At 41.4% G+C, this 26,270-nt stretch overlaps 2 protein-coding genes across 3 annotated transcripts; both read left to right on the top strand.

Annotated features, from left to right (window-relative positions):
• LOC124412325 (nose resistant to fluoxetine protein 6-like) lies at nt 1-26,116 on the top strand. 2 transcript variants are annotated; one of them, XR_006929787.1, is made up of 13 exons: nt 1-238; nt 3,585-3,796; nt 3,867-4,087; nt 4,238-4,326; nt 4,412-4,605; nt 4,763-4,931; nt 5,004-5,170; nt 5,258-5,457; nt 5,534-5,666; nt 5,768-5,957; nt 6,029-6,171; nt 6,255-7,302; nt 26,105-26,116. XR_006929787.1 is itself a non-coding variant. In XM_046892101.1 (12 exons), exons 1-12 carry the CDS (start codon nt 16-18, stop codon nt 6,774-6,776), a joined length of 2,463 nt encoding a protein of 820 aa, XP_046748057.1. In that variant the 5' UTR covers nt 1-15; the 3' UTR covers nt 6,777-7,329. The 2 variants fall into 2 exon arrangements, 1 of the variants encoding a protein (XP_046748057.1); XM_046892101.1 differs by lacking the exon at nt 26,105-26,116 and having other exon boundaries at nt 6,255-7,329.
• LOC124412326 (heart- and neural crest derivatives-expressed protein 1-like) lies at nt 19,946-23,907 on the top strand. The gene is made up of 3 exons (XM_046892102.1): nt 19,946-20,365; nt 20,481-21,172; nt 23,698-23,907. Exons 1-3 carry the CDS (start codon nt 20,284-20,286, stop codon nt 23,815-23,817), a joined length of 894 nt encoding a protein of 297 aa, XP_046748058.1. The 5' UTR covers nt 19,946-20,283; the 3' UTR covers nt 23,818-23,907.
• Nucleotides 26,117-26,270: the final 154 nt, after the last annotated feature.

Below are 26,270 nucleotides of genomic sequence, written 5' to 3' on the forward strand. Positions count from 1 at the left end.
TACCGAGGTTGAAAAATGACCCGCCGATTAAACTCGATGACGATACTTCCTGCATTCGTGATAATTTTTATCTACCTGACGCAGTCCTGTGCAGGAACGGGAATTCGACCGGAAGTGACGCTCCTCGAAGTCCTGGCGCAACCTCTTGTTCCTACCGACGGGGCATCGGACGATTGCCTCAGGGACAGTGACGTTTACATTGCGTCATTGGGGAATTACACACCATGGGCTTTGCAGAGTGAGTTGGTTCGATGGTTTTTCCTTTTCGCTGGGTTTATCTCGGCTTGCATCGAGCACTATGGCATTCGTTCCATTCGTCTATGACCGTGTCCTCGGTGTCCGATTTACGTTTTTTCGCATTTGCTGGTTTAAATCATGTCGCGGGTAATTCCGGTTACGGATCAACAGCCGCGTGGCGCACCTCGAGATGTTGTGATACCGTTTCCACGTTATGACTGATGAAATGAAACCGTGCAGGTACAGACGCGATTTTACCAGGGCGGGAATAACTCCGAGGAGAAGAAACATGAAAAATAAAATAATAAACGGATCGCTGCACCGATATATTTCCTTGGTTCGGTTTGTGCACTGACGCGAATATAATGCCGAAGGTTTTAGAAGTCAGCCTTGGCGGCGTGTGTTTCCCAAAAAAAGAAATAACTCTTAGATTCATATACTTTGTCGAAAATAATTGTCTGTTAAAATACAACGTCGCGATACAGAGCTATAATAATTTGTTACGTATACTCTGAACGGTGAGGATATTTCTGCAATTGTGTAACACCCAAGGCTGAAGACATTTTTAAAACTAGTATATATAATACCTATAGAATCACGGAGTGCTAGTCACGTGGCGATTTCTTATGATTAATTAATTATTTATTGAGTATGGTTGAAAATTTGGAATAATTAGACTGGTCATAATAAAGTCACGTGATCTTGAATCAAGCGATTGATTTTATTGATTAAATACGTTAACGTCAATTATAGTTTCACCCGAGATAATAACGTGACGGACTTTGCACTTTATGCCATTTTTCAAACTAAACCTGAGTACCGAGTGGTATTCTTAATTAATTAAGTAACGCGATAGCAGCTCAAACCGGAAATGTATCTTTGCGGATATTTCATTCAATAGCAGATAATTTCACGAGTTGCATCGTTAAATTGCAGGATGCGATCCATTGGAGTGTTCATATAATAAGCTAGCTTTTCAATTGAGTTTTCAGTTGAAGTAAATGAAAAACTTAATTAATCGTAATAATGAATGATCGATGAGCGAAATGACGGCTGAACAGTCAGCTGCAGCAAGAGAGCGTATAAAAACACAAAGAATATTATAAACGAGCTTCCATTTATCGTCGGACGTGTAAGCTGAACGTGTTGCATTAAATTTGAATCGCGTGTGGTTATGCGTTAACGCAGATCTTGGCCTAGATTTCTTGGATTGTGTGTAAAAAATTTCTCTCGTCGTACGCCACAAAGTGACTGACCCTTTCCGTGAACCGGATAAATTGCATCTGTTGTATGCAATAATTTTTCGCCACCCCAAAGCTTATACGTTTCCATCGCATGATCTTTGATCACGATATCGTTTATTAATATAATATAACCGCCACTCTGGATAGAAAAATTGGAAATTCCCGAAGCAAATGCGCAGTATTCTTGTAAATAGCCGTTGGAAGCAAGTTCACGATTTCCGTTCGACTCTGATTGAGCAAATATTGCTAAAAGTTGAATGTACAAATAAATTTCGCAATAAATTTCTAAAACATGTTAATGACTCGGCTATTGACGGGGTCGGCTAATGTCACGTGTTAAATAATTCTGCATATCCCTGAGTTACATTGGTTGTATTCTTGAAAAGATTAAGTTCAATAACATTTTGCGGTCAAGACCGGTTTTTAATAGCTCTACCGGACAATAATTAATATACAACTTTCATATTCTAGTAGGTGGAATTTAATTTTTTACTTTTCCTACGTAGATATTTCTGCCACTGTAAGTCCGTCAATCACAGATATTCATGACGTCTCCATTCAACGTTGCATTATCAGAGCTGCGTGACTGACGTAACTGCTGCAACTGTACATAATATCGTTGTATCGGAAACGTTTATCGAATAAAAGATCGCTATGAACATACCTATAAATCACATAGTGCAGATGCACCGAAGACATATTATCTCACTTTGGGAAACGCGGAGAAGAATTACTCGTATTGTAGTATTTGTAATCCGATTTTTTTGTAACAGTTGATTTCACGATGCAATGCGTAGTAACACACATCTTTGACGATCCTTGACGTTGTTGCTTTGCTAGTGTCCCAAATCGAAGAACGATAATTTTAAGGGTAGATAATGAGCGATGAAGGAAAGTGAAGTTGAACCGTGAAATTTCGGCACCTAATAAAAAAGAACAAAGAAGGCAAATTTACTTTGGAATTTGTTTGATCGACATATGGAGAGACATATGTTCAAATCCGAAAGTTGATTTTATCTCTCATTCAACTGCCGATAGTGACAGAAATTTATTAATTTTTTAATTTGATATTTTTATTAATCCCATATGTTACCATGAATAATTGGCTGTGTATATGCACCGAGAAAATCAACTGAGTGGCTTAGGCAGAAATCAAAACCAACTAATCGGGCAATTTTCTAATACAAAAATGAATAAAAATATACGCAGACTAAAGATAACATGCCGATGCGCTACGGAAATTTTTTTTTATCGCAGCTTATCGTTAGAATGCTTTTATCATTGATGGTGATTTTATGTCGGGCTTAATCCCGATTGCAAATAGTTTTTAAACCCTAAATAAGCAGGATTTACACTTTTGAAATTCACTTGATTTTTTCGAGTGTAAAATTGTATTTCAATCTGAAATTAAAATCAAACTATGTACTTTCATAAATACCAGTTTTCGAAAAGGAAGAAAAGTCTTGTTGAATTTATCCATTCAATAATTATAGATTGTTGTAGTGTATATAATTCATTGAGATACAACATATATTGTATAAAAGTAAATAGCGCGCACCGTGATCTCTTTGGATAAAATATGTGACCCTTGGTTTGCAATGGTGTTATTATAATAACGAAATGGAAAAATATTCTTGGCTCAGCTTGTCAAGTTGACCATGCTTCAAAGGTCGGGCATATTTAGCAAATCTGTGCATCTCGACCCAACTAAATAAGCTTAGCAAATACGAAGGCAATTACGATTGGATAAACGTTGCAAGTCTTATCGGTCAATGCACTCGCTCGTGGCGTATGGATTAAAAATGCCTTGGAAGTAGATCGTAGTAATAATAAGAAAGAAAAAAAATTACATCAAAAGAAAGACGGGAAGTTACCGATTCCCTTATCTAATACCATTAATTTTACTTCATTTTCTAGGTAATATCGTCAAGAAATTAACGATATCGAGGAAATTCAGTAGTAATAAATCTATTTTCGGGTACAGGATTTCGTAACTTTTGACATGTTTTTATCGTTTCGTTATAATTGCCTCTGTTTCCCCTTCAAATATCGATGTTATATATGCAACTTGACTTCCGTTAAACTCCTTGTTTTCATCCTTAGTGTACGATGCCTCGGCTAAGATACCATCAGGATTGATTACCGGGAATTTGAAGCAATTAGGTAACTACGACGAGTGTCTTCGGGTCAAAAATCCCAATGGATTTGTCGGCCAGGCTTGCACAGCCGTGGTTAGCTTTGAAATTTGTAACGTCGACGTTGCCTCAAACGAAACTGACTTGGGGGACCTTCTGATCAACGTCGCATTGGCATCGGTATGGTTATCCAATGCTCGAGATGAAGATCCAGGTAACCGTATTATTACAGTCACGTGTCGATTTTCAGGGGATGAAAGACTGGGTCGGAGGTACTACGAATAAATACGAATGGACTTTGTGCGTTCCGTCGACCTGTACCTACAGAGAGATTCAAAGTAAGATCGTCACATCTCTCGATCCTCTGAGGGTGGAGGGTAGAGTGCACGTGGACGTCAGTATGACAGAGAATTCTTGCCACACCGTTGAAACCGATGTGAAGAAATTGGATACAGCTGATTGGATTTACGTGTAAGTGAACACCTATACTGACGTACAATACGTTGTAATGATTTCTCAAAATTTCTATCATGCCACTGATAAAAACTGAGTGTAAAGAAGACGAAAACGGAGTAGTAAGTAACTGGAGTTTAACCCTTAATGAGAACTTCCGGTTTGCAGTACTCTCCTGATATTATTCGCAGTGATTACAATCGTCAGCACGGCCTTTGATCTGATCACGAGAAACAAGTACCAAGGAAAACGGAAAGGTGAAATATTACAGTAGTAAAAAAAGCACACCTTCCTATCGCACGTTTAACTTTAAGCACTACATAATTCTCTGCACGGTATCAGATGTGAAACAGGTCGTTCTCACTTCCTTCTCGTTTTACACAAATGGCAAGGCTTTGCTGAACACCAAAAGAAACAGTGATTCAATTGGTTGCTTGGACGGATTAAGATTCCTCAGTATGTGCTGGATCATTTACGGTCACACGTATTACTTCACGATCATCGGTGTTCAATTGGATCTCAGCCACGTGCAGACGGTGAGTTAATTTTGCCGCGAATATTCTAGTAAGGCGATTTTCTTCGTTGTAAAGATTTTTTTCAAAATATACTTTTGGCACGCCACGTTTACGCTGATGCTAGTGATCTTCGAAAGGGAAAGTGGATACCTCTAACTTTTGTGAAATGACCCTGCAGATGCACGAGGATTGGAGTACGCTCTTGTTGCTGAACGGTAACATCGTCACTGACACTTTCTTCCTTTTAAGTGGCCTGCTTTTAGCATACAGAAAATATTCTCAGAAGCAAAGAAACCGCGGTTCCACCTTAAACCTGTTCGAGCTGTACGTTCGTCGCTACGTGAGGTAAACGATGAGCCGAAACCAGATCGGTGCCCTGGTTTTTGCAATTTTTTACTTTTTCCTTATCTTCGTTAGACTAACACCCGTTTACGCAATCGTGATTGGTTTTTACGCAACGATTTACAACAAGATTGGTTCTGGACCAGAATGGGACGTTGTGATCACCCCGAACAAAGAATATTGCCAGGCAAATTGGTGGACCAACTTGCTCTACGTCAACAATATGGTCAACATCGAAACGATGGTAGGTGAAATTGTCATCGAGTAACAAGATCACTTGCAGACTTCCGTTATCTCGCGAAAAAATACATCTTTCCATCTCACTCTACAGTGTATGACGCAGTCATGGTACCTGGCGGTCGATATGCAGCTACTCTGGTTTTCACCAATATTCCTTTACCCGATGCTGAAGTTCAGTCGAGCCACCATTTTCTGGATTATTCTTGGGATCGGTATGGCCATGGCGATTGCTGTTCCTTTCGGCATAACTTACGCAATGGAACTCACGGGGACTATGCTGTACTACAAAGAGTAAGCAATCCCACTCAGCAACTGTGTAAAACATTCCACACGAATTTGTTTCGTTAATGATTGTTGCTTTTATCAGCGCAACTGACCTGGCCAATGTCTTTTTGGAAATCTATACGAAAACGTACGCCAGGGCTGGATCTTACTTGATTGGAATAGGGATCGGATACTTTCTCGCAAAATCAAAATCTCTATCCATCAAAATACCGAAGGTAAACTAGGATTCGTTCATCAGCAATGTTCTACTTCTGTTTTGGAACGAAACCCGTCGTATCATTATCTGCAACGTAACCGTCGTTTCATTATTTCCCAGGCATACGCGATAATCGGATGGATCATTACACTGGTGCTATTTGGGACGACGATATTCGGGCCACGAGGAATGTACTGTTTCGATCACGTTTACAACAGACTGGAGGCGAGTTTCTACGCAGGATTTCACAGGCCAGCTTTCGCACTGGCAGTATCCTGGATAATATTTGCGTGCGTACACGGAATAGCAGGTGGGATGTCAATACCGTTGAAGAAAATTCTGCAGATCATATGATTTTAAAGACAATACGTTTCATCCTAGGTCCGATTAACGGGTTCCTGGGATGGACCGGCTGGATGCCGTTGAGCAGATTAACGTACAGCGCTTATCTGTCTCACTGCATAGTGCTACTGTACAATTCCGGAATCGCCCGAACACCCGGAAACCTGACGCCCTACACCGTGGTGAGTTGCTTTCTCCTTAACCTCGATTTTCAGACTCAACCGAAAGGCGACACTGACTGACCTCCCACGAATTAAAATCACAGGTTCACAACTTCATGGGTAACTTGGTCCTCGTCGTGGGATTATCGGCGGTGATCAGCTTGGTCTTCGAGATGCCGTTTATGACGCTGGACCGAATTTTGTGGAGGATCAAGGGTCGCCAGGCGGACCCAAAGTCGAATTTGCCGGGTCCCAGTCACCTGGAAAACGACGAAGAAATTTACAGATCGATCGATGGATCGCTATCATCGGTCTCGCAGATGTACACGGACGTTGTTGGCATAGCAAAATCCGCAGGTGGATCCTACGTGACGAACTTCGACCCTAACAGCGGCTACTACGTTGACCAGGTGGACCGATCGACTAAGCCTGAGAACGTTTACACCTACATAGTCGGTTCGCAAATCGGCACTCCGCGGTCCGAAAGAAGGTACGACGTACCAACGAACCGGGCGACCAACTCTGCGGAAGGTCGTTTCGAGTCTACGGACGATATCGTCAACTTTGCCGAAAGCATGGACAGCCAGCAGTCGACGGGAGTTGACAACAAGGCGTATCAGGTCTGACGATAATCGGTCGGTCGACCGGATACAAAGAATTTCGAGCGAAGCTGACGCGCTTTGCAAGCTCAGCAATGATCGTGGTGCCGGGTCGAAACTTGCGGTCGTAAATGGAACAGGGAAATCGCCGACACCGTTGCAGAGGAATGGTACATAGTTTATATCGTAAAACTATGGTTAATTACTGCACGTGAAACCCCGTGGGTAGTTTTTTTTTTTTTTTTTTCTTATATGTATTTTCTTTTTTTCTCAGAGCTTTCGGTAATTCTCCACACAGAGAGTCAGAGATTTTATTTATGCTATACCGTACCTAGCGTTTTAATAACGCGAAAATTAACCAAGTATATACCGCACTGTGTGATCGATAAAATATGACTATTATACCTACGGTAGTTTAAAAGAGAAATAGAAGTATTACCTAGTTGTAGCTATTTAGCGAGATATTTTCGGGTTAAATTCTAAATAGGCAGTTCATACTTTCTTACGTAAGTTGTTTTTTCTTCATCCTTATACGTACAATTATATCCAGCGTGTAGTTTTCACGTTAAGGCTGAGTATTTTTGTTTAATTGTCTTTATGTGTTTTTTTTTTTTTTTTTTTTTTTTTTTTTTATTATTTTTATATTACAAATAAATGAATAAACTGTTTTAATTTTCATTTACCGTCCATGTCATTTTTACACCCTCTCAATTACTTCCCAACTTGACCCTTTTCAGTATGCAAAAATTCTACGAATGGTAAAAGTATTTTATGCATAATATACTCGCTGTCAAGGAAAACTGTCAAACTTTTCGTTCCTGTATGGTGAAATAAATTTCCCTCAAAAATGAGCAGAGGTAGTATCGGTTACTTCCACGTATGGGACAGAGTCCGCATTGTTACTCGATAGCAACTCTTCTTCCGAGCTAGCGTGAAGCGTTCCCTACTACAATTCATATCTGACACGTCAGCCAAAAGTGACAAAGAGGTGTTAAAATATCCCTTTGAAACCGAACCTGCATAAACATGGTCCTGAACCAGCTTAAAAGAAACTGTACGATCAGTAAATTCCGAGTATATTTCTGGTCGTCTTTGTGTTTTTAAGCATTTTTCTCACCTTAGAAAAAAACGAAAAGAAAAAAAGAAAACAATTCAGAAAAATATATACCCTTGATTTATAAGAAGGAATCACTCCGAATAAATCGTTAACTATAAGTTGACTGTCAATGTGATTGAAAAATGAAAAAAACACCCGCAAAAATTACACTAATAGCTAATAATTGTAAGTGAAAAGCTTGCACACTTGCTGTGTAGCACGGTTAACGCTTAATGGAGCCGTTTAGCTTCGCTCAGGGAATCTCTGGGGCGAGAGGCGCGTGTTCTTACGACTCCTGAGGGACGGTTCTGACTGCGAACCGCAATTGCAAAGGCAATGGTGTTGAATAACTGCGTGGGAATTGGCGAAGTTCCAGGGTAGGTTTTGCAATCGTCGAAGTACCTTGCACTGGCGGTTCTGTGTTGTGTCGCATCTTTCGAAGCGTGACGATTCGCAAGGGGTTGTCTGTTAGGTATGTTTATTATAGTGCGATTCTGTGTATGGTATATACATATATATATATAATTGTAACGTAGCGGTATAAATCAAACCGATGCTTGTGTGTTTGAGAAGGTTCGAAGGATACGAAAAAAGGACTTCATTTCCTTTTCCTTGAAGCGAATGCGAAAAATGTCGAGTTTCAAACATCCGCAGACACTCGAGTGTGATGCATGGGTTGTTTATACTATCTGGCAGCGAGAGAATAGCATGAAATAACTTTCCTAAGTCAAGGATTTCGATCTCAGATATTGTAAATATTTATACCTTGGTTCCTCATTTTCATATTTTACACAATGTCAAAGTTCACGGAAGAGCTTTTATAAATCAAACACTTGTGCATATTCTCTTCATGGAGATGACACGAGTTTTCAGTGCTCACTTAGTCACTTTTGACATTGTCCTTTTGGTTTATCCGGGTTGTCGACCCTGTCAAATAGGGTGAAATGTGAACGTAGAAATGTTTAGGGCTTATTTCAAATATTCGTGAATATCTTGAAAATCATTTCTCCAAGCTCTTTAGCAAGTAAATTTCCATAATTCAATTTTGAAAAGAATTATGAACGAAAATGTGTAACGTCTAAAGTTAGCTGCACATTTTTTTTTTTTTTTTTTTTTTTATCTTTAATTACAAAATTTATCGTAATACTCGGTATCTTATATTTCTCATTTTTAAAAACAATTATAATTTCTAAGAATGTTGAACCCTACCGGCCGATGGAACATGGAAAAATGATATTTCAAGAATATAAGGAGCCTCCATTTTTCCTGAACACTACATAATTATGTGATCGAAAGTAAATCAATTCCACATCCGGTACAAAAGATTCAGAGCAATTTTTGCTCAACGTATTTATTTTGGGTAGAAAAATCGGTAACAAAAAGCGGCAGAAGTGAATGAAATCACGTCCGGATTGATTTTTTTTTTCCTCTCTGTTACCATATTGCGAATGCGAAACACAGGATGCCTTTCGCTGTGTGTCCTACCGTCCGTACGATCTCCGGTTACAGTTTATTACGGTCGGGAGGAGTGCCGAGGACTCGGTAACATTCGAAAAATCGGGTATCCCTGCACGCGTCTGCATAGCCACCCTCGAATACTTGGTGACAATAGTTAAGCCCGGATGGGATGTATCCTAGGGAGGTCGGCGCCAAGGAAACCTCGTCGAACGTACCGTAAGATGTCGTCCTACCTTTGACCCTGCGAAAGGCTGCACCAGGCAAGAAAAGCAACTGGACAACAATATTTCGAAAGGCATATGCCGATCCGGAGCAGCGTTGGCAAAGACGAATGCCGCCGGTTTCAGACCCCGACCTCCGACTCTGCCCTTCATTTCCCATTCTTTTGAATATTGTTGCGTTATGACTTTGAGGGGTCTCGGATGGCGGGTGACTAAACGGGGTGTCGCACATGTCGGTCGAACCTCGAAGGTCCCACCCGTAAATACAATCCATGCGTTTGTCTGGCGCGACGGGGTGTCGAGGCATGTGCGGTCCAAACCAGAGAGCAACCCTTAATTTGCGCAATGAGGGAGGCAATCGAATAATGGAGACTGGATTTGTATTTAGGGAAATTGAATCCTCGCTTTCACCGCAACTCCACTCGCGCCCGTGTGCACCTGATGATACGCGACTCCGGAAACGGAAAACACATTTGCTTAATTACGCGTGCTCGCTCTGGCACTTCGAACCCTCGGATATTTATCTCTCCGATTGCATTCACCTTGGATGCATAATAAACAGCGTTTGTTCGGGATTATTTTCTGTGACGATATCAGTTGGGATTGTGGGATACGACATGTGAGCGTGGCTGAGCAATATGGCGTTGAAAAAAGGAATCAATTATTATGATATATATTCTAGATTTTTAAGGGATAGGAGTTAGATAGATAGAAATTACGTTTAAATACAGAGGCACTGATTACAAGCATAGTTGCAAGCTCGAAATCGTGAAATTGAAAAAAAATTAAGTTTGGCTAAATGTGCTCGATTTGTTTGTCAAATTTATTCCGTCATTTGGGATAAACTGTGTAATTCAGACCTGCGAACTGTAATCAGTGACTCCAAAGATCTAAGAACAGAACAAGAGTCTTTCTTCGAAATTTGTCGGCTTTAGAGGGCTGAAATCATATCGAAGCCTGATAATAATGAGAATAAAATTGCCGAAAGTAAAAGAATAAAAAAAAGCGTGGGTGACGTTGTTTGCGCAAAGTTTCTTCAACCTCGCCACCGTTGCATTATTGAGACTAACTTTTTGCAAGACAATGGCAGTCTGACAAACTGAGCCCGCCATGAAACGAGGTGATCGCGAGATGACAAGTAAAGAGATCGAGGGTGACGGGTAAGCGTGGAGCATGTAAGAAAGCGGTGTGAAAGACGATGAGAAGGGAGAGCGAGATGTTCAAGTGGTTGCACGTGATACGAGGGTCAAGTCGTGCGAGAGAGGGATGATCGTGTGTGTGTGTGTGTGTCGTGAGGCCGAGAGGAATCCACGAACGCGAGGATATCTTCGCATAAGAATAAGTCGTGAAAAGGTGGAGGGATGCTGCGGTAGGAAGTCTCGTAAATCGTTGTAAGCCTGGCGCCATGCAGCAAGAAATATCCTCGGAGAAAACCGAGGCCAACAAAGTTGCTCACGGATTGGGGATAAGCTAACAAAGTGAGAGCAGAGTCAAGTGTGCCAATGTTTCGGGACTCCCGAGTGTCTATCCCGAGAGGCAGGAGAGGCAGGACTCGTTTATCCCTGAAAAGTTCCGACTCTCGAACCAGAAACGAAGTCGAAGAGACCGACGCAGAAATATCTTGCTGACAGATTTATCCCACCCCGGGCACTTTCCTCTTTATTTATACTTTCGCGTTGTTCTTTCTCAATTCTTTGGGCTTCTTACTAATTGCGGAGTAAAATCATAAAATTGACTTGATTTAGGTAAGTATGTATACCAGTTACTGACCCTGTCTCAATTATTGATCTTTTTGGGTTGCATCTGTTAGATCCTTAGTTATAAAGTTACCAAAAAATTAATTTCTAGTGTCTAACTCTCTAGTAGTTGGTTTCAGTAATCGAAAAATTCAAAATTTGTGCCTTCAATTTATAAGTTTGGAAAATAAAAGTACCTTAACATCGTAGATAATAATCATGGGAGTAAATTAGATCAAGTACGTCTCATTAAAAATTGCAACTGACGTTAATGGTAATTATGTAATTGTCATTCGTTTGCTGATTGTAAAAATGTTTTATACTCGCACATTCCATTCCGTATGTAATCGCAATCAGTAGAAACTTTTCTCTTATCTTCTATAGGTAAATGAACACCGATATTGCACAAGCATTCAACTCGAGTTTATTCGCGCAGCATGGCACGGAGAATGTGCAGCAGTGCAGCTACTCTACAACGGTCCTTGAAAGATTCTTATCTTTATCCTCGGGCCTGTTGAACGGATCAAGTGGTTGGTCCCGATCTAAACTCGAATCAGGCACTTGAATTTTATGCCGCAAAATCAATCCGGAATTTTGCTTTGCGGACTTTCTTCGGCATGTAACGAGCTACAAACGTGTATAATATATCTATACCGAAATGAAGAGCCGTGGCGGTTAACCAGTGTTAATGGGATCGTATTAAACGTGAGCTCTGCAAACAAAACACGAGATCGAATTACACTTGCGAGTAAAGAGATCTCCGTGACGTGGGTTCCGCCCCTCAGGGACTTGCTGGACCAAAACGAGGGCGGTTCGAGGACGTCGACCATCGCTTCCCGGCTTTCCGTTACATTTTATCCAACGTCTCTTCCTCCTTTTTTCATCACGAATTTAAATTCACGAATACATATCCAGTCCAAAAATGCCAAGGCAGACGAATTGGACGTTTGAAAATGGCACAAATGGAAGGAAAAAATGTTGCTGCAGAAATTTTCGCCTGTCGCCTGATGTCGTGATACGGATATATCTCCATGTGACGTGGGCTTGTGTCCTTGCGCCATTTGATACACGCACACATTTATTATGTTGGAAGTTTTTGCTAGCTGAGCTCAAGGTACTTGACTGACTCGGGCGCTACCGTGGGAAAAGTCGAGATAAACCCACTTCAGAATCTAAGCTAATTTAGCTTGGAAGCAAATTGGATATGCATCCAGCACTTTGTTTAAAATCAGAACCTTTCCCTGGGCACGGGAGCATATCAGTCGACGGGTTCATACCGCACGCGACAAGCAGCCTCATTTCCGGAATTTTTTATTTCGAGACGGAGCGTGTCGCGGTCGTTGATTAAAAGTCCTACTTTCATGAATAAAAATTCATTTGTATGTATATATATGCAGTTTTAAAATTAAGAAAAATATTGTTTTTATCATATACTGTTTTCTACCGACGTGTGAAGCTCGGCGTATAGATACACTCGTCTCGGTTCATAGAGCAGGAATATATGACGTCTAAGCCCGTCGGCGCCTCGAGTGAAACCTAATACGTCTTAAATTTTATTAACCTAGATCAGGAATGATTTTTCAACAACGGCCCACTGTGTGGCTTGTGTGGAAAAGACGAACCGCTCGAACAAAAAGGGTTAGTGTTTATTGTTCCGAGAGTGAAATACGACTTTCCCAAAGCTTCGAGGTATTCTTGTTGTTTTTTGCTTTCCTTCTTTACACCGTTTCCACAAATTCTCAAATCCCGCACGCGTTACCTCGTTACTTCTCCCGAACTCCTGCAACAACAAAATATCCAGAATTTATTCTCCTCGGAAATGTCAGTGTGTGCCTCTACGTAACAGGGGATCCGCAAGTTTTATTCTACGTACACCGTGAAAAAACAACCATCTTCCATACATGGGTAAAAATGATGATAAAAATTTGTCCGAGTATGTGGAAACCATTTACTCCTGTTTAAAAAAAGCAGAAAACGGTGAATCTAATCATTAGGCGACTTGTTACGTAAAGCAATGAAAAGCTCCCAGGAAAAACGAAGCTGGACTTTTCCCAGCTCTAATTCTGTTCTCAAACGCAAGGTAGAAGGGTAATTTTTGGCACTTTACTCGGAAGCTGGTGCTGATGCAGGAGCATTTTGTAGAGTGGTAAACGGTGCAACGGCGTACGGATGTGTTGGGAGCAAATCGAGGGGGCCATGTGGCTCTCGGATGCGATATCAAATCATATACCACGAAGAGCTAAGGCTGGATACGCGCAGGCGTGCAAACCCCGTGGTATATAAAAATAGTTTATTGCGTTACCAAGTATTAATGGAACTCCGGATCCAGCGCGAGAGTCGAAAGTTACGGCTTGCGGCTCGTACCTACTCTGGATTCTACAAGTAAACAAGTTTCATTCTTTCACTCGAAGAACGAAATGAAAAAGAAGATTATTGATGATTCTGGTTGCACTGGAAATTCGGATAAACTGCAATACCGCAGCTCGTTCGAATGATCGAATACACAGGCACAAAACCGGTCTTTTGACACCTTGAGATTCCAAGCGTTTTACTACCGTTTTTCTCTCAGCTCGGAAGATACTTCGAGTACCCGTCAACCTAGACGTGCTCAGAAACGCATAAACTGAATGACGAATCCGCAGTTGTAACACCCAATGACTATCCTCTTCCTCACCGAATTGCCTGCCACGAGGTGCTAATTGCGTTTAAGTGACAGTTGTGGGACAAGTTGTGTGAAAAATTTTCACTCAATTTATCGAGGTAGAATTTTAACCGGTTGAAGCTGCTGTCTTGTATAAATTGACATTGAAAATTATTACCAGAAATTACAATTGTTGAGAAAAAAAAAAAAAATTACGTTCTCATTATTTCACATTCAATAAAAAATGTTGTAAATAATGATGATGACGTTTAAACTTGAATGAATTATACTTTCTTTCTGTTTCAACATTCCAATTGTCAGCGTTTTCAACTGTTCAGAAAAGTAGCGTAATGAAATTATTTTTTCAAGAACTCAACCTGGCAAGATTATTCCCATTATAAAAATCACGAAGGAAGAAAAACGTTTACATTTAATCATTTCTTTTCTGAATGATTACAACATCTAAAGACTAAATAAGTAATCCTGTGAAGCTCGACTTGATCTTAATTTTGTTGAAAGCTTGTATGTTGCACCAAAATAATTCGTCACAAAGTGCTGAACTTTAATTATGTGACTATATTCAATCGTGGGTGAAATAAGAAATCGAAATACGGTCCAAGTCCAGTTATCTATCCGTGTTTTACATCCATCCATACCTGCGGTTCGAGAACGAAATGATAATCGCTTTGAACACACAGATCGTTAAACGCTAGTTAGAGTAATTGCCATTTTTTGTCTCGACTTCTCGTTCAACCCAGCATCGGCAACCTTTTGAAAAGTAGAGGAACGGGGAGGAGTATGAGGATGAAGGGGAGGATAAACGAACGACAGGAAGGAAGCATTTATGGCAGGTGCAGCGGTTGCCTGCGGGTGGCGTGGGTGGCGTGTGCTGGGCTTCTGTTCCTCGGTATATGAATGCACATACAGGATAGGTTTCAGGCTCGTTCACTTCTCGAGACACTAACGTAAACACCTTGTCTGGACACGTGTCCCCTCTATTTTATAAGCATCTTATATATACGCACGCGTATAGTGTATTTACACATCTCTCTATAGGTGGTGAGCACTATAGGTGCGTGTATTCATGTATATACACGTAACGCACATCACTAACACATTCACTATTCCTACTTAACAGCGTCGCGGGTTTCATTCATAAAATCATGAGAGCAAAATTCCCGTTTCAATGAAACTAACCCGCAACAAGATGCCCTGAAATCTGGTTTAAGTACGTAAGAATAAATCGATTACGCCGAAATTTCATTCCAATGACTACGATTATACTCGATCAATCGCGGAATTGAAAACTGCATAAATGCGAAAGTCATCTTCTTACACACGGAGTGATCGCGATTTATCATACGAAGCTCAGTGATATTTTCTCACCCTTTTAGGGTTGACGGTGGTAGATTTTTTTTTTTTGTTTTCTGTTTTTTGTTTTACGACTCTTTTTATGGAAAGTCAACAGGAAAGAGCTGCGATTTTACGAGCCCTCCACGACCCAATCTTTTCTGTTTCCGTTATCAGCAGAAATATAACATGTATGTTTGTAATAACGCGAGAAATTAGCTGCTAAATAAAAATGAATCTACAAACAAGATTGAAAACAAGGAAGACCGCGATTCGGGATAGAAAGTCTAAGTACAGTTTGGTTAGATGAATGGCCTCGCGATGAATCCGTGGCGAAGATTATGAATGAATTAGGAACATGGAACGACGTGTATCTACTCGACGGTTTATCGTCGGTCTGTTATACTTACTATGCAGGGGTTAAGGACACAGGCTCTAGCTTTAGAGAGTGAAGAAAGTCACCGAGTAAAGAAAGTGTGTCGTCGTTTTGAGAAAATAAATAAATTTCCATAAAGCTTCTTCGGCGATGGAGCTAGCCCAGATCACCGTGACAAAATTTTTGTTTACGTCCCCGCATGTGCAGAAGTGATGCCACTGCAGGAGCGGATAGAATATATTATACATACATTTTTTCTTCTTTTTATTGTTCAAAGAAAAATGAGCAAGAATCAAAATATCAGCTGTTCAAGCTAATTCCACCATGAAAATAATAATAATAATAATAATAATAATCGACCGAGCGTCATCTTATCTGAGAAAATGGCCTCCGAATTTATCGAATTATATAACTTTTTCAAACATCTTAAAATTTCTATTTTATAAACAATTGTTTACATTTTGTACCATTTATGACTATGTAAACCATAGACACACGTTATAGGATGAATATATGACTATAAAAATGGCGATAAACCGGTGCATCTAGTCTTCTAGCTATTGTACCAATTACAAGTCTCATTTACAAAACTTTCCGTCAAAATTTCAGCGAACGTGCGATAAATATTAGCTGACTGCAGGAAGAGAGAGTTTTCCGGATAAATAACGTGTACCGTCCAGATGCATTTAGGTGTGTACGTAAGTACGTAGGCACGGTGTTCTGGGTTGCGTCGCGGCGGCTTGCCGCGCACTTCGATGAAGGCACCCTCTGCATCATCCCTTATACGTTATACCAAAGTTCCAGCAGGCCCCCTGGTTCACTTAGCTATCGCGATTATTTCATAATAGATATACCGGGCCCCCAGGGGACTCGAGATATAGTCGGCTGTTATCAAGCTTCCTCCCCCCCCCCCCCATCCCCATCGCCGTCCTCACGATGCCGAGACACCAGGACACCGCCACATTCCTCACCCTGGACCAGATCAGACACCGGGACCAGAACACCGGGCCCGTATCGAAACAGACCGCGACATTTTCACCCTGAGTAAAGCATTCAGTATAACGGGCAATTCTAGTGCTGCATGCCACTAAAAATAATACGTCACTCAAAATGCCCGACTTTTGTTTTCCGTTATTATTACTAGCGGTTTTCATGGGTGTAATTATTTCTATGGACACACGGTAGTTGAGATTTTATTTTCGCAGTCAAATCTCGACTGTAATCATACATCAGGAATTGTCGTAGAGTAGCGAATGGAATTGAGTGTTGATTCAACGGCTTAACGATTAATGAAATGCCTCGTTTCTCTCTCTCTCTATCTCTCTTTTGGAGAAGAGCCGGAGACACGCGAGACCACCAGCCTCCTAATCGGCGTTCTAATAATGTGAATTTAACCGCGCTTATAAGCCGCACCTTCGAGTCGACGGCGTGCAGGCGCAAAGATCAAAGAGTGAAAAAATTAGTCGGTGTAAGTGTGCTGTGCTCCTCGAAACGTCTTTATTGACGGAGCTAGGCGGCTTTCGTCTTTGATAAGAGATGAAGCGCGTCGCCTCCCACACCCCAGTTTCCACGTCTGCCTACTTTCTGCTCGAGAATATATATATATATCTAGCTTCTTCTCTACCTTTCTCCCTCGTCTGCGGGTCCCTCCACATAATCCATACCCACACAGGCACGAGAAGAGAAAAAGAGAGTGAGATAGAGAGATAGAGAGAAAGTGAGAGAGCTTTTCTTCGGGGTGTAGGTACCTGCCATCATGCGACCCCATATATGTACAGCCACTTCACTTTCGCTCGTATCTGCCGAAATGTCAAAGGAGAGAATGAAAGCTCCGAGAATCCCGGCTTTCAAGATCCTCTAGAACTCAAAACTTCCCACCGAATTTCCTCGTCTGCGGTAGAGAGATTTGGTAGATTTTTACTACCCCATTAAAATCGACTTAATTTCATCGAAAAAAATCTGCATTTAGGAAGGAAATTCGATTGCGAAATTTAAGGGATGGGTAATTTCTTCCTGGAGAACAAGGTGGACGGTTTTTTGTTCGCACTTAGAGTAGGCTTGGAGCTACACCTGCGAGTTTTAGACGCCATGAGCCAGCCTGCAAGAAACGGCGAGTGGAATTCGGATGGATGAGGCGCCAGTGGTGAGTTTTTATTTGTTACACCATGGGAAAAGGTCGTTAAAGAATTTTTCACGCCGACATTCTCGAGGACTTTGCGGTCCAATTATCTCTCCGCCTACTTCAACTTACTTTACTTCTATTCCTACTTTATTTTCCAAGTTATCTGAAATTCTGTAATCTTCTTCCTTAAGCATATGAATTTACATTGTTACCAATGTACCGACTGTACTCTTCTGCGGTTCTTAAGGACTCTTGATCCCAAAGCCTCACTTGTCACACAAAGTGACGCAAGTTGCGGAAAATGCAGAGGGACAATAGCCGAATCCATAAATTGCAGAGGATGGCATCTGGCCTGGGCAACGTCCGATTCTAAATACCAGACGTTTCTACTTTCCTGGCTGATTACACGCCGGGCATGCATCACCGTGAATCTTATCGCTAATTGCAGTCTTTACATTCATCACTCCTGCACGTACGTTAATTGTAACCCTCTGACATTTTATGATGCCGTCGCATAATCTGATTTATCATTTCGTCCCCTTATAAAACAGGCGGTGAAGTGGAAGGCCTCTTCTTGCGGTGGTTAGCTTTTTTCTGATTCTTCTTATATTCCACCCTGCGCAGTCTCGTCAAAACAGGTAAAAGGAAGTGAGGGGTCAACTTTGCTGCAAAAGGAGAGAAAGAAAAAAAAAAACGGACGCGCTTTTGGTTCTTGAAAGAAATTTATTTATGCGAACAGGTTCAAGACGGGGTATTTAATTCCCCGGGGGGATGAAACCGAGTTGTACCGCCTAGACGAGACACGCCGTTTTGTTTGTTGTTTGGCCTTTTTTTTCTCCCCGACTAATTTTATTCACGCTACCGTTTGCCGCGAGGCTTTGTCGGTCTCGAACTCTCACTTTTTACACGGGTTTTAACCCTCGGAGGAAACACGTGACTACTTACGGGACGCTAGATTCCCGTCCTCTTTTGGACCCTCGGTAATTCGAACAAATTTGTATAAATCCGCTCAAGCTTCATCCACTTTCAAGGATACCCGACTTAGCCTGTGCTTATAATGCTTCATGATCGTCATAATTTACTTTTTACGCGGAGACTCGATTTTTTTACGATCAATTAATTGATCGTGACAAAGGAAAAATATATTTATACCGTGCTTTGAAAGTATTATCTGTCACTTAATATCGCGCTCTTGAAAATGAAATTAGCGATGTAATTAATCAATGTTCAAATTTTGTGAAAATTAGAATTATGTGTGTGTGTATAATCAGCAATTGTTGAACCGAATGAATAACAAATTTTCCCAAAACTACTGAGCTTTGCGAAGTTTCAAAATTTCGTGGAACCCGCAGCTTCATTTATTTATTATATAATAAATCGGTTTAAGTTTGTTACTGTACTTTTTCGTAATGGATCTGATAACGTATCCGCCTCATAACGAATTACGTATGGTATGTACGTACGTGTGAGAGCGAGAGTAACGAGAGTTAGGATTAAGTACTTAAGTATATTTCACGAAAAGAGAAGAAAACCAAAGACAGAACGAACTTAAGCTAAACCGAGATTTTGCTGAATCGTTTCGTTTAAAAGTAAAATAGAGAAGATAAAGAATTACGAGAATCGAGTGTATTAATTGAAGTGAATTGTTTATTATTAATTTTGTTGGCCATCAGTCCCCGGGTGACATTTTCTATCCTGTTTTCCTGAAACGTATGTTAATAAATGTTGAAAATTGTTGCCGGGATACTCAAGCTAAATCTTAATTCAACTTTCGTCTGTATATACTATCTCCCGATTGAAATTCCTTTAACAGGTTGAAAAGTGCATAATATAAATGGTCAAAAAATATTTCTGTTTCAGTATTACAATAATAAATTATCGATGGCTCATTTCTGAAAACAATATGGCGAAGGCAAGCTCGTAAAGTAAAATACCTCTTGCATTACTCGGCTGTAAGCCGTCGTCGGGGCGCACAACAACTCTATACGTATATATGCTACATGCGATCCAATTTACTAATTGAATCGTTCAGCCGATACGTCGACGCCTGGGCGCCGGGACGCCGTTGCGTGGGAGTCGAAATCCCGCCTCCGCAGGCGGAGCTTGTAAGGTATCCACCCCCGCCGCAAGCTCTTAGGGTCGGTAAAATCCCGGGCTGAGTCTGAGCAACGGAGAAGTTAATCCCCGATCCTAACGCCAGTATCATTCCAACCGTTTTCTCAGTCACGCCGCGCACGCGTCCTTCTAGTATAGAAAAATTCACCGAGATTAATAACGAATAATTCCGTTACGTCATCCTTCGTTCGACACGTGTGTGACGATACTTGTCCTCCACTTTTGTTGGTTTCCGTTTCTTATATTTTTATTTTTTTTTTCTTCTACAACTGTGCTTTCAAGGGCCGTAAGTTCCGCTGTAGAAATTTTCTACGCATTCGGTAACCCGGGGAGGTTACAACCCCCGCAGAATTCGAACAGGATCATCTTCGGTCTGTCTGTTCTTTGAGCCACAGTGACGCGTGACTCGAAGAGTAAAAATGTTGGGCGGCTACGAGGCTCAAGCAGAATACTACCCTCAATGGCATCAGCCTTACAATTACATGACCCAGCTACCCTACGGTGAGTTTTTCACATTTCTGAATAAAAAATATATCACGTTTTTTGTTTTATTTTTAATCGAATCCCAAGTTCAGACAAAACCCCGTTAATTTCTCGTCTTTCGTCCGACTTTCAGGACCCGTCGGAGTTCCGGACCCGGTCGAAGTTCATTCGACGTATTGGCCGGCGGCGGACTCTGGAATATCCGGGGGCAGTTCGGGGGCCGGAAGTCCGGCGGCTTCGACGCCGCCGTTGATCGAAGAGATCGGGGTTCAGGAATCTTCGCACTATTCTCCCTCGTCGCATTCCTCTCACTACTCGACGACGATGACGACGACGACGACGAACCACCACCACCATCACAATCACAATCACCACCATCATCATCATCAACAGTATAACGCCCATCAGATGACCAATGCCCCTGGGCACCAGTCTTACCCCGGATTGATGTACCAGGCTTGTCAGACTGACTCTGCGAATCGCCAGAGCGAATTCCTCGGTGGCTCGTTGCAGCCCTCCGACCACCTTCAACGCCTCCACGACGTCAGGGAAGGGATGGTCGTCAGGCCGAAACGGAGGAATACCGCGAATAAAAAGGAGAGACGACGCACCCAGAGTATTAACAACGCCTTTGCCGATCTCAGGGACTGTATACCGAACGTACCGACCGACACGAAACTTTCCAAGATAAAAACTCTCAGGCTTGCAGCTTCCTACATTGGCTATTTAATGGCGGTTCTCGACAGCGACGAGGGAGAGGAACCCCAAAGTTTTAAGGCAGAAATTTTGTCGAGTAGCAGGCGTAACAAGTCTCAACAAAACGCGGTGAGTCAATTTTATCCAACGTTGTTGTTACGGGGTTGGAAAATTTATCAATTGGGGGATGAAAAACAAGGGAGACACGATGCACGCTAAATTCACACGGAGAAAGGATTTTCTGCCAAATTTTATTCCGCCAGCTTTTGGGCTCGACGTATATCGCCACGATTTTAGGCACTGAACGTTAAAAGGATCAGAAAGGGATCTTTCCGCAGTTTTTTTTTTTTCGTTTTATTTTCTTTTTTAACAGCGTTAATGGGTTACCGCGTTGACAAGTAGAACATAAATTGTAGTCCTTGTATAAGATAAAGCGAGTAAAGTGGTTGACACGGATATGTATAACGTGAAAACAAAAATCCTAGGGAATATCCGAGATCTTAATCTGCCATTACTTATACGCAAATTAATAATATTGTTAAAAGAGATGTGGTGAAGTGATGATTTACGTGCAGGTGTGCGAAGAAAGCGCGTCACTCTTGTACTTTACAAAGTTTCGAAAAAGCTTAAGAGGCATAGTTTGAGGTCAGGGTTTGCTTACAAGTAAAGAGGAGATAAAATTTACGTTGTGGTATCGTTTCAAGACGATTCATTATTAAAGCTTGTCCCAGCTCGGCAGATTAGTATCAAAAAATGAAAACCACAAGAATATTGAGGAGCCGAGGATTGACGTCGGTGATCTTGTAATTCTAAATGCTCAAGCGTCAAAATGTTGAAACGTACTAAGAATCTACGTTTCTTTTTTTTTTACCCCTTCTTCTCTCAATCAAACCAGTTAAAAACTCATCGCCTCGACTCACTTGCTGCTCGGTAGCACGTCGGAATTTTTTCTCAGCTTAACACCGTACGGGATGAGAGTTCGGTAATGAATAAGTGACGAGACTTAGGTTTGAACGTAATTTCATAAACTTCGTTGGATAAAAAGGCAGGTCCTAGCTCTATGCAAGATCGTGATCTGAAAGCGGATTTAGAAAAAAATCCTAGGTTCACAACAAATGGCAAATGTCCGCAGTGTGAGGGTCTTTTTTTCGAACAGTAGTTCATACCGCAAAGCTTTCGTCACGCTACGTTGATCTTGTTTTTTTGTTCAAAACGAGTGTAAAAAAATGGCGCAAGTTTCCAGATAATTACGTTAAAATTCTTAAAAAACAAACCGGCGATCGCGATCGACTAAGATAAATACGTTGAAGGTGAAATATAACATAAATCACGTTTACGCTTAACGGTGTGATGTTTGATTGAAAAAAATAAAAAAAATAATACATGATCTGCGGATGATTATAGTCGGTAAAATTATATATTACAATGGCGATTATATTTATTTATTCAGTCTAAACGCGTAGAACATCCACCCACCGCATTCCGACGGACGCGTGTTTTAATAAAAAAATTTTATCTTCATCTCAGGCATCGCGCTTGTCGCAGTAGACTGCGTTGATTGATTTGAGATGAAAATTGTCCCGAGATTCGACGAAAGGTTGGTTAGCACTTTGACCAACCAAATCTCGAGCTCGAGTAGTGTGACGCTCTTGCTTTTTTCACTGTTTATAACAACTTAATAAAGCTGCTAGCGTTCGCAGTACACTGGCCGAAAGTAAACACGAACCGCAGCCTGACTCAAGCGGTTTCATCCACTCTGCATTCGTCGATGAGAGCCACGGAAAACCTCGGTTACATATTCATAATTACAAACTGTGATTCGCTCGTCTCGTCGCTGCTTCGTCAGTCACACGTCTCACAAACGACGTTATCAGGATTTAAATTTCGGGAAATTGGTTCTCGGCTACTAATCGGAGTCGAAAATTTCAGCGTAAAGTTCAAGTCTAAAGTGTGTAAAAAAAAAAAAATTCTGAATGAATGAATAAATTTAAGAGAATATTCGATTTGACACGAAAGTATGAACGATTGTACGAAAATCTATACTATAAAAACTATATCTTACCGGTACTCAAGGCAATTTGTCTACTCGACCGCGATAAATCGACGATAAACGACCTTCTCTTTGTTTTTTATTTAATTTTTTTATTTGAATTATCCAACGTGAAGAGATGTGCAATTCAGTTTTCTAGCCAGTGAGAAAGAAAGGATGAAGATAATTTCACGGATTATATATCTGCAGCATCCTATTTCGGAAGTCGCGTCATCGCAAATTACGATCGCCTTGTGCGGTCGAGTGATTTGTCGGTAGAAGTAGGTATAACGCATCAGAAATTTGGACATCTTTTCTGGTAGCAGGGTTAGTTTCGCGACATGGGAGGTCTTCGGTGGCGATTAGCTTCCGTGTTTTTCACCTGACGGTCAGACCGCTTCCGTAATAATTTTTCATCCTAGCTCGACAGATTAAGCCGGTTGAAGATTTTCGCGGTTTCTCTTTGTAATTTCCAACGATTTCTTCACCCACATTATAGGCACACGGATTGTGGCGTGTCGAAGTCTTTTCGGCATGAAGATAATTAAAGTTCGATGTCGAACCGTGGATTGTTTCCGATTCGTAAGTGCTCTGAACTTTATGTATTTTTGCAACTGTGTTACAGATCGAGACTTCCGGTCAGAGCACTTCCTTGGCACAAGAAGAAGGCCCTAAGGGTAAGGGTAGAACTGGATGGCCACAGCATATGTGGGCCTTGGAACTGAAGCAAGAACCTCAGGCCTGACTGCAGGATGGCGCAGAGAAAAAGTCGAGGAGTTGATTGATCGGGAAGAAGAGAATTTTTACGAACGTAACGAATTGTGTAAAACAAGAATCCTGAAAAGAAAAAAAAAAGAACGTAACCGTACCTGTAAATAATACCGATTGTATATTACTGCTCTCGTGTACATGTATGTATGTAAATAAGAAGTTAATTGGATCGATTTTTTTCATTCCGTGAATTTTTTTTTGTTTTTGTTTTTCTTCTCTGAATTATATTTTTACCTACCAAAGAGTATTACTGTATAATATGATTCAACTATGTATAGAGTTAGGGGAGTATGATTTTCGAGAGATACATATTTGTAAAAATTTTGTATAAAATGAATAAAAATAAAAGAAGAACAAAAATAAAATGAATACAAAGAAAAATACACATATTCAGTGAACACTAATATGAACGTGAGTAAGTCATTTAAAATAATATCTTTATCGACCATTTTCTTTCCCATAATAGTTTGTTATAAACCTTGCAGAAGAATCGTCGAAGAAACGTGAAACAGTTAGACTGGATTAATAGAAGTCTAAAAATGATTAACGCGATGTAAGTACAGTAAGCATGGTATAAAAGATCGACGTGCTTTCGAGGCTTGAATGTCACGGCAATAAATGGCTAATCACAGTAAGCTAGTTGTGTTTGAAAATTATATACGAATAAAAAGACGAAGTCTAGGCGTGAAATTAGAAAAATTTAATATTGCACTAAAGAGCAAGTTATTCATCGACAAAGGAAAGGAACTGAAAGTATAGGTCAGAGGATGAGCGGGAGCATGTAGGCCAGGTTTTTCAGGACGCCTATTTCGTGTCCTGCTGTGGCGCATGGCCTGGCGCCAGAATTCTGACGTAACCCAAAACCAGCGGACGCAAAGGGACAATTGAGGGTATCAATTGCAGAAGGACGCCTGTCGAACTGTTGTTTCCTTTTAGACGTTGTCCAAGTGTGCGTACGCATTTTTTCTTCCCAAACTATAATCTATGAAACGTAAGTGTGTGTGCAGCTAGCTTTGAATTTTCAACAAATAGAAGAAGCTAAAAACCCCCAAAAAAAAAAAAAACACAGACATGCGAGGTATAAAGAAAAAGTCTATATCATTTGGAGATGGAATGTTGCGGATTAACTGCCGTTTAATCGCTCGACAACTCGATCTATTTAAATAAAATCACTCGTCATTTTAATGAATCCCGAACTGTTCGGAGAAGATCGCGTCTCGGTATACCGTCGACTGAAATGACCAATGTAGATGTAACGCAACGGCGCGACGGTGCCACTGGTTAAAAGAAAAAAGAACGTAAAAAGTTTTGGGGGCGACAAGAATTCGACCCTGCCAACATACAAAACTCGCACGATCAGAGGAGTGAGTAAATATTTGACGTAGAGCTTTCAGAGCGTCGTCGATAGCGGTCCTTACCAATCTAAACATTTCAAATCTCATCGCGTGTCTTGCCATATACATACGATAGAGTATAGAGCGTGTCGCAGAGTCGTTATGTATGTACTATACACGTAGGTATGTATGTATACTCGACAAAGTGTACGACGGCATATAAACGATCCTCTATGAGACACAAAGTAATTAGAGAACCGCGTGAGCGCATTTGTCAGCCTCCAATTATAACGCCCATGCCAGAGTATAATGTCACGAATTTGTTTACGAATGATTTGATTCGGTCGCGACTTTCGGCTCATCTTCACCGTGCGAATGTTTAACCCTGGCACAAACAAGTGACCGAACTACCTGCATGCCTATATCCTCGATATTCTCTAAATCTAAATGGTTTCATCGAGGAACCCGATCGGCTTCGGATCGTCGCGTCGAGAAGGAGGCCGGAAAGTTTACATCGGCAATTACGAAGCTGACACTCCCGCCCGCAGGAGGGCAGCAGCCCGGAAAGAGTCCCTATTTGTCAACGACGAAGATGCACGCTCTTCCTTTGCCTCATCTCTCTCTTTCTCTCTTTCTCTCCTCTAGGTGTTCCGGGGCTGACCGGAACGGTCAGGGAACCACCCCTTGAGTATCGGACTCTTGACCAAGCAGAGGCTTCTCAAGACATTTGACACTAATGCGACAACTCCGCGTCGCCGAGCGGGATAAGTTATGTGACTTTTGGTGCCAACGAGCCGCAAGCTCGACTGCGAAACGTGCGCTTTTCGCCCCTCCGTTTGTCGGAAGCGTATGACGGTATGACGGTATGACGGTCGAGGTATCTTCATCATACACATGCAGGTGGTAGTATGCAGGGGTGGTATACAGTCGGAAGAGAGTTATGACCGATTATGGACCGCGTGACTGAAGACAAAGAGAGACTGTCAGGGTGAGAGAGAGAGAGAGAGAGAGAGATGGAATCGGGTGGCGGGAGAAAGAGGATACAGGGGAGAAGGTTAATCCTATAAATTGATGTTCGGAGAGGGGGCGAAAG

The sequence above is a fragment of the Diprion similis genome, chromosome 11 (genome assembly GCF_021155765.1).
Source record: "Diprion similis isolate iyDipSimi1 chromosome 11, iyDipSimi1.1, whole genome shotgun sequence".
Lineage (NCBI taxonomy): Eukaryota > Metazoa > Arthropoda > Insecta > Hymenoptera > Diprionidae > Diprion > Diprion similis.